This window comes from Narcine bancroftii, chromosome 2 (assembly GCF_036971445.1).
Source record: "Narcine bancroftii isolate sNarBan1 chromosome 2, sNarBan1.hap1, whole genome shotgun sequence".
NCBI classification, from domain to species: Eukaryota; Metazoa; Chordata; class Chondrichthyes; order Torpediniformes; family Narcinidae; genus Narcine; species Narcine bancroftii.
In genome coordinates this window covers 141,061,191-141,073,749 of record NC_091470.1, presented here as the reverse complement: position 1 = coordinate 141,073,749, position 12,559 = coordinate 141,061,191, and the positions used below count along the sequence as shown (strand labels likewise).

General features: G+C 43.8%; 1 protein-coding gene across 12 annotated transcripts in view; it reads right to left on the bottom strand.

The window, feature by feature from the left end:
- The window catches only part of mib2 (MIB E3 ubiquitin protein ligase 2), a 162,483-nt gene that overhangs the window by 66,079 nt on the left and 83,845 nt on the right, over positions 1-12,559 (bottom strand). For 11 of the 12 annotated variants that reach the window (XM_069918214.1, XM_069918212.1, XM_069918219.1 and 8 more), the window contains 2 exons: positions 1,877-1,983; positions 22-216 (listed from right to left, as the gene is read on the bottom strand). In XM_069918214.1, the coding sequence (XP_069774315.1) occupies positions 22-216; positions 1,877-1,983 (302 nt within the window). Of the gene's footprint in view, positions 1-21; positions 217-1,876; positions 1,984-2,763; positions 2,849-12,559 lie in introns of all 12 variants that reach the window. The other variant, XM_069918220.1, reaches the window with a different exon arrangement.

The following is a 12,559-nucleotide window of genomic DNA, read 5'->3' as shown; positions in this document are numbered from 1 at the left end:
AGAGAAACGATGTAAACATACCCAGCTTTGGCAAATGGTCTTTGTAGTAGTAACCTCCGGCAGCATCTGTGACGTACTTCAAGTCCACCTTGCCTTTGTGACCCATTCGGTAGACGTTGGTTGTTCCGTTGGACCAGGTGACACTTGATACACTCCGTCCTGACTCGGTATCCCAGCCACGGATATCCATTACCTTCCCAATTTTGCCTTCCCCACCTACAAAGCAAAAAGGACCACTGTACATTTTCCTCGAAAGCAAGTTTTGTAATCTTTACCGTTGCTCACCAGCCCCAGCGGTTATGTGACTTCCAGAATGGCAGCAGCCCAAGCTGTTAAATTGAGATCTAGCTCAGAGTTAGCATGCAGGGCTGCCAGGAACAACGATCTCCAACAGGCTGTCCACAGCACACAGTACTCCCATCTTCATCTCCATGCACTTCCAAGGAGGGCAAACAGGTTAGTGACTCCACAATAACGAGCTCAGCATGGACACTAATAATCCTCAACTTCCTCAGGGAAACAGTTAGCCTTCCATTCTCATAATATTAAGACCACAATATTATTTAGCCCATCACTCTGGGGATGCAGCAGGGATCAATGAGATTAGTTAGGAATTTCAAGACATCACATGAACTGAGCCTTTGGCCAATAAACAACTGCAGGGGGTAACACTGGCAATCAGATCAATCCACACACAGTCCTGATCTATGTGTGGGAGAGGTGCTTCGTGCCACTGGCTAGTCCACTAACCACCACCACAATCTGTTAGAAAAATCTCACCCCAGAGACCATATAACTCCCTCCCAGGTCATGTTCCAGGGTAAGGGCGAGGTGGTGTCGAGCTGTCTATTTGGGGACAATCCTTGCCTGCTCTCCAGTTGAGGTTCTCCAGGTGAACTGGAGAGAATTTATTTTTCAGTTACCATTTTGGGATGTGCTAAAAGGGAGGTGAAAAGTGTGATGAAATGCACAGTGAAGGGCAATTCAGAAGTTTCCTTTGACGTTGCCTCACTACTATACAAGTGCTGGACCCGTGTTCAGGAACAAGGGAAGCAAAATCCTCATCCCTGGACCTATAGCACAAACGTGGAAAGAACTACTTCAGAAAGATGAGGCAAGAGTTTCTACCCTGTGTTCCTTGCTGTTTTAACACATGAACCGTTCAATAATTAGATCAGTGAGTCCCACTGAAGTGATGGGGCAAGTCAAGTGACCCTCAGAGAAACACACACCAAACTTGTTTCCTATGCTGGATGGAACCATTTTAAATGCAGTAAAGCCTTTTCTCAAAAGACATAGGACAAAATAAACAATATTAATTATCTTAAGCTAAAGACGGAAATTACTTAACCCCGATTAATGTCACGAGGATCTAATTATGCCAGACTGAAGCAGGATCAATGGGTTCAGCCTTCTATTGGATATAGGGAAATAGAGATTTCAGGGAGTGAGTGAGAAAATGGATGAGACCCAGGGTCACCTCGTCAATGAGGAACAAGCTCAAGGGATCTCGACTGTGTTCTGCGACACGAGTTCAGATTGTAGAAACAATTAACTGCTTTGGATAGAGTCATGACTTAAGCTGGATCACAACCCAGCCTTGGTAACTGTCAATGTTGTCAAGCATGTTCATAGTTTCTGAGATCCAGAAACAACTAACAATAAAATGCTTAAAATCGTTGAACATGAATAGTAGAACAGGGATCAGCCCTCCATGCCTGTGCTGACTACAATGCCAATTGAAAAACTTGACCCTTTTTCTTGAAGAAGATTAATATATGCAAATGAGAAAATGAGAATGAATTTGTTATAAAACAAACTCCAGAGTTGCCATTGTTAATAAATCAAACAAGCTGACAGAATTCAAAGTGCTCACCATCTTGATTGCCCCAGTCCCAATCTGGCCCTCGCACCACTCTACTCCCCTGGAAGATCCCTCTCAGTACAATTCTTGGCAGATTCTGGCGTGGACCAACAGGAACTCTGAAAAGAAAGCAGGCAGTTAATATTGCAACTAAAATTGCTGTAATAAAAGTGATGAATTATTGCAATTCACCAAACGCATTAATATTCCATCAGATAACAGTTTCACACTTGATTAATGTTGGTAATAGCAGGATGAGAAAAACTCCTCTTGATAACAAGCCTAATTATTGACTGGATACAAAGAGCACTGACTTTTACAATTCTCAAAGACTATTATATTATGAAATTATCCATTTTTTAACCTTTCTATAGTTAGAGACTTTTAGTCTCCTGTGCCAATTATAGTTTTTAAACACAGAAATATAATGAAGTGGAACACTGATCCTTTCAAAATATTCAACTGTGTCAGAAAAGAAAAATAATTTTCTATTAGGCAAATAACCAAAAAAATCACATAGAATGCATTTGCGTGAGGATACATTTCCTGGAGGAACTCCAGGATGATTGACAAGCTATTATTCACTTCTTGTACGTGTTACTTCTTTCAAGAAACAACATCACTTAAGCAGAAACTACACACACAAAGCCTTCAATATGTGTGGTAAAATTAATGTTTTACCAGTCCCACAGCATGTGTGGGCTGAAAGGATCCAGGGGCCCTTGGTCTGACTGCATGGGGATGTCATGGTGTAATAGGCAGGTGCAGAAGAGTCCGGACTTTGGCCCAGTCTCATCTTGGTTGCACCTTCTATGTTTGCTCCCTTCACATTTCCACATCCAGAGTCACATGGGATCCTCACCAAGTTGGTAAATAGGTTACAAAATCGGCTCACTCACAGAAGACGGAGGGTGGTACTGGAGGGGTGCTTCTCTGGCTGGAGGTCTGTGACCTGGGGTGCTCTGCAGGCAACAACATCAGGACCTTCGGTGTTTGAGAGATATACAAGTAATATGGAATAAGATGTATACAGGCTGATTAGTACGTTTGCAGATGATGCAAAGTTTGGTGGAGTTGAGGACAGGAAGGCTGTCAAAGGAAGCAGAATGGTGTAACCAGCTGAAGAAATGAAGTTTAATCCAGACGAGTGCAAGTGTGAGTTTAGCATTTTGGGAGGTCAAACTCCAGAGGAAAGTGCATGAGGTATCAGGACTTTGAGGAGCACTGATGTGCAGAGGGATCTTGAGGTATGTCCACTGCTGACCAAAAATGGCAGCACAGGTAGGTTAGGTGGTAAAGATGATGCGTGGCATGTTAGGAAGGGCTGTGCAGTTTGGTTAGGCCGCAGTTGGAATGTTGTGTGTAGTTCTGCTCACTCCATCACAGGATGAACCTGGAAGCTTCAGGATAGGTACAGAAGAAATTTACCAGGATGTTGCCTGTCACGGTTAGCTCGACATTATTATAGCACCAGCAACCCAGGTTCGAACCCCTGTATGGAATCTATATGTCCTCCCCACGTTCCGGTCTCCTTCCACCTTTCAAAGGTGTACAAGGTTAGTGGGTTAACTGGGTGTAATTGTACGGCATGAGTTTCAACGGCTGGAGTCGGCTTCTGCAGTATTGCAAATAAATTAAATCAGTGGGTTTGAGTTACAGAGAGAGAGGTTGGACAAAGCGGAGTTGTTTTCTTTGGAGTGTCGGAAGCTGAGGAGAGTTCTGAAAATTATGAGAGGTGTCGACAGGAAGAACGGTTCAAATCTTTTCCCGGGGCAGAATGAATACTGTTGCAGTCGTTTATTTAACAAAGTGCCCATTGAACTGCAGCAAGTAGGAACTTTGGTGTATGTTGACACTGTATAATGTGTATGATAAAGTCAGCAAACATCACCATGAAATGTCAAATCCTAGAGGGCACAGATTTAAGATGAGAAAGGGAATGTTTAGAGGAGATTTGGGAGGCACATTTTTCTTACACAGAGTAGCGGTGGAGCAAGTTCTTCAAATACTGATTCATGGTAACTGTGTCGGGAGTGGAAGGCAACTCAGTGCAATGGAACAGCAGAGAGGTGTCTGGCTGACTGGCCATCAGAGTGACACGACAAAGTAGAATCAGACCCCACAGACACAGGCCCTTTGATCCAGTGTCCATCCACGAGTCCCATCTGCCTGAATCAGGCCTGCATCCTTCCAAACCTTTCCCGTCCCGGGGCCGGTTCAAACATGGTAACATGTCATTGTATCTGCCTCCACCACCTTCTCTGAATACAAACAGAATACAAGCCTGTGACATCACGGGCACCAGACCACTCCATCAAGGCCATCTACAAGAGGTGGTGCCTTTAGAAAGCCTCTATCCACCAGGCCAGGCCCTCTTCACTCTGCTACCATCAGGGAAAAGGTACAGGAGCCTGAAGACAAGCACTCAAGGACAGCTCCTTCCCCTCTGCCATCAGATTCCTGAACGATCAATGAACCACAGACACAGCCTCACTTTGACTTTTCCTGACTATTTTTATTTATTGCTGGAAGGTGGTTTATATGAATGTTTACACTGTGACGCTGCCGCAAAACAACGGATTTCGTGACGTTCATGACAATAAATTCTGATTCAAAGGGAAATTCATCCCAACACTATGTTTTAAAGGAAATGATCATGAGAAATAAAGAGAAGTGTAAAAGCTGGGTAGTTCGGCTTCACAATGAAGCCACAGAGAGCACAATTTAAATTCAGTGGAAATACAAAGATTCAGCATTTGGAAAGAATGAGTCCAGGGAACCAAACTGCTTCCAGAGTTATGGCCATGGATTGGGAGCTTTGTGTTTAGGTTACAGGATTACTTCCAGCAGCCTGCAACATCAATCCATGATAAAAAGAGAAAAGGTTCCATGAAAGGAAATACTTTCTCTGCAGAAAACTCCATCTTACAATTTAGCTTTTGCCTCAATCCATAGAAACTTTTAATGTAATGACTACAGTTAGGAATCTAAATTTAAGTAATTAAATAAAACACCATTGTAGGTGATTGTCAACGTGGAACTGCCAGATTATCATTTCCCACCCTGTACACTGCCTTTCTGTTCTGACCTGTGAGAGTGTGTGCAAGTGCAGTGAATTGTATGACAAATGGCAGTGGTTAGGGAGGGAGGTGGAGGGTGTGACAGTTCCGAGATGGATGGAGAGGGGAGAGAAAGTGGCTGGGGGAGAAGAGTGAAAGAGTAGGTGGGGATGAAGGAGGGAGGAGAATGGGGTGGGGGAAAGGCTACGTGTGTATATATGCTCTTTTTGTGGGTGAGAGAGTGAATATGTGCATGCTTGTGTGTGCGGGAGAGCGAGTGCACTTGTGGGAGAGCAAGTGCATGTGTGGGAGAGCGAGCAAAAGAGAGAGGGGAGAGGGGGAAGGAGAGAGTGTGAGAATGAGTGTGTGCATGCATTTGTTTGCGAGTGCGTACGTGTGCATCTGAGCATGTGTGAGTGCGTGCACACACGTGTAAGTGAATATGAGTGTGTGCATGTGTCTCACACACGCTTCTTTTCCTCTTCTGTATCAAACTCTCACCAGTGACAAACAAGGATCCACATTCCCAAAAGTCCTGATGCATTTGGCCACACGTGTACCATGCCTTTTAAACACTACAAGTAAGTTAAGGACTGAAGACAAAGCCAACCTTGCTATTGGCATCCCACCTTGGAGTTCAGATGTACATCTCCTGTTCTGACAGGACGTAGATAAACACTGATATTTTCACTTTGCGACTGCTTGAAGCTCTCAGTTCAGCAATGAGTTACTTACCAATAGGATCATTTATAACTGCTCACACCTGGATTCACTAACTTAAAATTAAAAGATCCATTCCGCAGAGGAGCTGTGAAGTCGTGCTGGCTGTCTGGTGCAGAGTGCCAGAAGGACAGAGGATAAAGTCATAATACCAGGATAAATTGTAAAGATACAATTCACTTAACTCTTGATGTTGCCATGTCAATGTTAATAAAACGATGCATCTCCCCAAGCTTTAGGTAAACCTGCAGAGAAGTGTGTAGCAAGATCACTGGAAGAGTGTAGCTTTCAAGTTAGAGGAGGGGAGAAATAAATTATACGAGTAAGATCCACAACTGCAACTTGAAAGATCAGCCAGCCGTCATTACAGCTGAATTACTGCAGTATTTTTCCCACAAACGGTGACAATTCACTTTACTGAAAACTTGGTCAGTCAACTCGCTGTTTCAACACACTCCACTTTATCTCTGTGTACAAAGCCATGTTTCCCCATGACCTGGGGAAACGTGACCTGAAAGCAGCCTCTATCCTCAAGGACCTTCACCACCCAGGCCAGGCCCTCTTCACTCTGCTACCATCAGGAAGGAGGTACAGAAGCCTGAAGACGAACACTCAGCGGCACAAGGTCAGCTTCTTCCCCTCCGCCATCAGATTCATGAATGATCAACGAACCAGACACCACCTCACTCTCTTCTTTTTCCCTTTAATTTATTCATTTAAAAAAATGTAATTTATTATAGCAGTATTCCCACCAGTAATGATGTCATGTAATTTATTCTAGATGTAATCAATGTCATTTATTATAAAATCTGGACCATGGGAGAACCCGGATGCATTCCAATAACATCACCATCTGGTATACTTGCCTTACCTTAACTCAATTCAGAGTAATCCTTTGAAAATTTGCTAAATGAACATTTCAGTATTATTTCCACTCATCCAGTCTCGAACTTCTAAGGACCATTCTGTAATCCAACTTGTAGATTATTACCCTCTGTAAAATGTCTCTACGATCTGATTCTCAGTTTATTTTTCACGATTATGCTCCCTGCTCTCACCAGTCTCGCCTTCTTCTGAGACTATGTTCTGGATTAATTGCATTTATACCATTTAACAAGCTACCAATGAGGTCACTAATGAATTGTGGAATTAGAGATTCTTTATCTTTACTAATTCATCCACATTGCAATTGAGATAATTCTTCCTGCTGTTCTCTGCAGTGGTTCCAAAGCATTCAACCCTTCCCTGAAATTACTAAGTGGAACAGAATCAAGTTTCCTAAAATGATCCAGTGAAACACAAAAGTCTGCAGACGCTGTGATTGCAGTAGGGAAATGCTGGAGGATCTCAGCCAGTCTCTCTGCATACTGTCTCACGGCGTCTGGCAGCAGGTTTTGATGTATCAGTGTCTGGCAACTGGTCTCGTGGCATCCAGCAACCGGTCTGGCTACATCAGTGTCCAAAAGCCGATCTCACTGTATCCACAGCTGGGCTTGTGGCCTCCAGCAGCCTGTCTCACTGTATCCAGTGTCTGGCATCCAGTCTCGTGGTGTCCAGCCTCATGGCGTCCAGCCTCATGGCGTCCAGCCTCATGGCGTCCAGCCTCATGGCGTCCAGCGTCCATTGCGAGACCAGCTGAGTCCCTCCAGCTTTTCTATATTTTCAACTGTGGTCATATACTCTAAAGTTCCATCCTTCGAGCAGAAGTCCCATTTGCTTCATAAATTATTTTGCTATATTTACAGATACAAACTGTAATACAGCTCTCTTTTATTTCTCCTTGTACAATTCCACTCATGCCATGCACAATCAGATCAGACAGATTCTCCCTCAATTTGTCATGTGATACACGTTTGAATCAAATTCTTCCCCAACTCTCCTTTGATACTAAATGTTTAATTTGCAGGAATTCCTTGAAGATCCAATTACAGAATAAATGGTGTATTTAGATCTTTAGGCTTTTTATCAGGTCTCATAACAATGGGTAAAGCCACCTGACGAGGTGGAACGGAGAGAGATCGTCTGCCATGTGAGAATAAGGAGACCCTCCTCAGGTTGCAGGATGTACGTAGAGGAATTGGTACTTGGACTCAGCTTTTCATCACCAATTTAATTTTGATGATGAAAGGACCTCTTTCTAAGTTTGTGAATGATCTTAAATAAGATGGATTGTAACTACAGAAGAAGATGAGCTAAAGAGGCTTCGGGGGACGGAGAAAGCTGAACGACTGGGCAATGAAATATAATTTGAAATCATCCAATTTGATATGAAAATTATTGATGAATGATGAGAGAGTGGATTGGATTGTGGTGATGTTCAAAGGGGCCTGGATATGGTTGCATAAGGCCATTGAAAGTCAGTGAAACGGAAATGCCGAGTCAGAATACAGGATGGAGAATCTGCTTGTGTGATGCCAGAACATCAATTTTGTTCTCAACATCATCAAAGACCGAGGAGATGATTGTGGATTTTAGGAAGGGGAGGTTAAGGGACCATACACCTGTCCACATCGATGGGATGGATGTGGAGAGGGTGGGTACCTTCACTTCCTGGGAGTCCATATTTCAGAGGACCTCTCCTGGAACCAGCGCACTGAGGCAACCATGAAGGCCTCTATTTTCTGAAAAGTTTAAGGAGATTTGGCATGTAACTTCTAAAGATGCAATGTGGAAAGTATACTGTTCTGGTCTGAGTGCCCAGGAATGCAGAAGGCTGTAGAAAGTAGAAAACCAAGCCAAGCTCGTCGCAGACTCTCACCTCCATTCCACTGAATGTGCCTCAAGAAGGCAGCCAACATCATAAAGAATCTCCATCACCCTAGTCACTACCTCTTCTCACTGTTCCCTTCAGGAAGAAGGTAGAGAATCTGAAGTCCAGCATCTCTAGGTTCCAGAAGAGTATTTTCCCCCAACAGCTATCCGATTCTTGAAACCCCCCCCACTTAGTATAGCAATCAAAAGCCACTCCAACACCACAAAAGGATTTCTCTCTGCGTGATTCAAATACCACATTTTGTTTCTCGCAATAATTATTCTCTATTCATCTCTTTCCAAACTTGGGGAATTTAATGCTTACCATTTAAACAGTTTTATTTAAACATAAGTACCTGTGTGGTTGCAGCAGGAATTTCGATGCATCTGTACATTATGTTCTGTGTGTAGGACAACAAACCTGTTCTCATTTCCAAGCCAGGCCCCGGACCAGTTCTCCCTGATGAACAGCTGGAAGAAGACTGGATGGCACCATCATCTGTCGACCTAGCAGCCTCTAGTGGAAAATAGCTGACACAACACAGGATCAAAATGGATGCATTTGTACTGAACTGAGTGTTTACGAGAATCATTAACGACCTCCACTGGTACCACACCTAACGATGGCACTCCCTAAGCCAGACCAATCTCTGATGAATGAGCTGACTCTACAAGCTCTGGACACCATCGTGAATACTCCTAAAAAGTACAGGAACAATCACTTTGGTATTTTGGAAGAACCAGACTTAAATGGGCATTCCCTCCATCAGTTCACCAGGGCTCTTTCCTGGACAGGGAATGACTAACTATACATGGTCATGTTTGCAGCTTTTGAATGCCCAATATGGGTCTACCCCAACATTCCCAATTATTCCAGGCCTGAACTAGTCACAAAATAATTAATTTCTGGAAGCCAGTTTCACATGTAGAGGACAAGCAGAGCAGAAGCCTAAAAGCCTGAATATCCCTGAGATTATCTGATCTCCGAAGTTAAGCAGGCTCAGGCTCAGTGCATGGTGGGGGGGGGGGGGTGGGAAGAGCACTGAGGAGCACCAAGTGCTGGAGGTTGGGCAAAGTAGTAACTCTCTGCCTGCCTTACCATAGACAAAAGTTAAAGAATTTCAGGAATTTCAAGTATGTTACTTTCTAAATGTGGTATTACATGACAAAAAATGGAACCTTTATGGTTACCTTTAAGTAACACAGGAAGTAATGGCAGATTTATAAATGCTGCATGACCTGCTGGGTTTCATCAGCATGATTGTGTACTGCAGCTTAGAATGGTTAGTGTCTCAGCATTAATGCTGGGTGGGATCGTTCCTGAGTTATTAAACATCTGATCATTGTTGACCAGCTTCTGAGATGCACACTGATCACACAGTGGATGAAAGGTAATGATAAATACGTTACCAGTGTACTTGTGAATATTACTGCACTTGGACAATCTGCTCTGCAACAGTGATATTTCAGAACCACAGTGCTACCTATGCCTTTGGTGTGCATTCCTTGCACCCTGCTGCCCAACAGTGGCTTCACCACATAAATCACAAGGTGCAAGACCAAGAATGAATTTGGCGATGACAGGGGTCTCAACCCAGCCACTTACATTCATTTCACTCAGAAATAGGAAATGTTATTGCTCACATTTCTCAGAATGGAGTAGGGTACAATTTATCAAGAGATGAGATAGGATTTAATTAGAAAATCTGAATAGAATATAAGGATCAAGCACTCAAACCATTCACAGAATATACAGTGGCTCGCAACATGTGATAAATTCTAAGCAAGATTGCTTACATTTCAGTGAATTTGCTGGTGACCCTCCTTTGCTACCATTGTTAAAAGGTCTAATTTCACAGCTAGTGAACTCGCCAAATTAGTTAGGATCGCTTAATTAGAACAGTTTTTTTGTATAAGTGGAAGCATCATGTGTGCGCCAAGAACTTTTTTTTTAATCCTTAAAAGACCTTTGCACTAATCATTGCATTTACTCTGACCATAGAAGTAGTCACCAAGTATGACATTTGAGATCTTTCATAGATTTGTTCTCCTCTGTTCACAAGGACAGGCAGCTGTTGTATGATCCTGGCTGGCACTCCAAGTTCCCAGTGCAGAGGCTGCATGGGGTTTTAATGACTAACTAAGATCAACTAGGAAGTTTCCATTTTCAACCATTGGAAGCACAGCATTGAGCCAGAGAACATTTTAACTATCCTTCATCCTGATGTGTGTTTAAACCAGTGTGAAGATACTGCTTTAAACAAAATCCAACATTTAAGCAGAACCTCTTGACCAGTGTGGAATATGCACCATTTTTCTGACAGCAGAACCCTAGTGCCAGACCACCTCATCATTGAGCACCTCGGCTCTGTCCAGCACAATAGCATGGATCTCCCAGTGGAAAATCCCTGCCCCATTTCCCTTGCTGACGTGTCTGTCCATGGTCTCATGCACTGCCAGACTGAGACCACCCGCAAATTGGAGAAATGGCACCTCATTTTCCATCTGGGCCCCCTCTGACCAGGTGGCATTAATTAACATAGACTTCTCCAGTTTCTGTTAAATCCTTCCCCCCATCTTTTTCCATCAGGGAGCCAAAATCAATTTTCACCTGTCCTCTTATCATATCCAATTAACACCTTTTGCCTGTTGGTCTGGACTCCTTCCCTCCCATTCTTCCCCCTCTCTCTAGTCTTTAATTAAGGGGACTACCTGCCTTTTGCTTATACTTTGAAGGACTCAGGCCCTTTACTGCCTCCAGCATTTCTGTGTATTTATAACTCATTCCTGCAACTGGTAAAGCAAACACACATCCAGTTTGTTGCCTCTTTCACATTTTAAAAAGGATTTCATTATATAGGAATTTAAGATGCCCACTTTAACAGTAGATGTGAATTATTTGAATTGGCTCAGGCCACACATTCTTTCCTGATGATCAGACTGGATGCTGGTATAAAATGCAGTTTGAGGCAATTTTGTCCAAAAATAAAATGGTTGGAGACCTGCTGACAGAGGGTCTGGGTTTCAGTCTGCAATCCATACGTTGGATGATATTGAACGTACAAAACAGGCCAGGTGAAGGTGGAACATTGGACTTAATCAACTATGTACATTGGCACAAGCAATCACTGAACCAGACTGGAGTCTGCTGCCTGGACATAAACGTCTCACAAAGATTGAGGTAATCCACTCAGCCCAGATGTGAGCAACACACAATTTTAATTCACCCGCACTGTTGCTGCTGCTAAATTTCTGAACAATTCAAGCACACGGAAATTAAATACCTCTGGAAAATTGTCGCTCTCCCTGAATCCTTTGCTATTCAAATAAAATTTCTCACCCTCTCAACTAACCGATATTATTTTTTCTATTTCACTATCCAATCTACTTCTGTGATCTTATCAAGATGTTGTTCCCAACTGTGATAGTGTACATAGTGTATATAGTTACTGTATCTAGACTGTGCTTACAGCGATTGGCTGAGAGCTAAGCCACACCTATTGTCTGGACCAGAACGGGCTAACCGCTACCTTCCCGTATCTGGACAATATCACCATCTGCGGCCACGACATGCAGGACCACGATGCCAACCTAGACAAATTTCTTCAAACTGCCTGTCGGCTGAACCTGACTTACAATTTGGACAAGTGTGTCTTCCGGACCACACGACTCGCTATTCTAGGTTGTGTGGTGGAGAACGGGATAGTCATGCCAGATCCTGACCGCATGCGTCCCCTAATGGACTTACACCCCCCCCCCCCCCCACATACCCAGAAAGCTCTCAAACGTTGCCTGGGCCTTTTCTCGTATTACGCCCAATGGGTTCCACACTACGCCGACAAGGCGCGTCCTCTTATCAAGACCACCTCTTTTCCCCTCTCGACCGAAGCCACAGCGGCTTTCGATCGAATCAAATCCGACATCGCTGCTGCGACGCTGCACGCGATCGATGAGTCTGTCCCGTTTCAAGTCGAGAGCGATGCATCCGACTTTGCCCTGGCAGCCATCTTGAACCAGGCCGGTCGGCCTGTAGCCTTCTTCTCCAGAACCCTCCAGGGTCCGGAGAGTAGACACTCCTCGATCGAGAAGGAGGCCCAGGCCATAGTTGAAGCGGTGCGTCGTTGGAGACATTACCTCGCTGGGAGGCGCTTTACACTGTTGACTG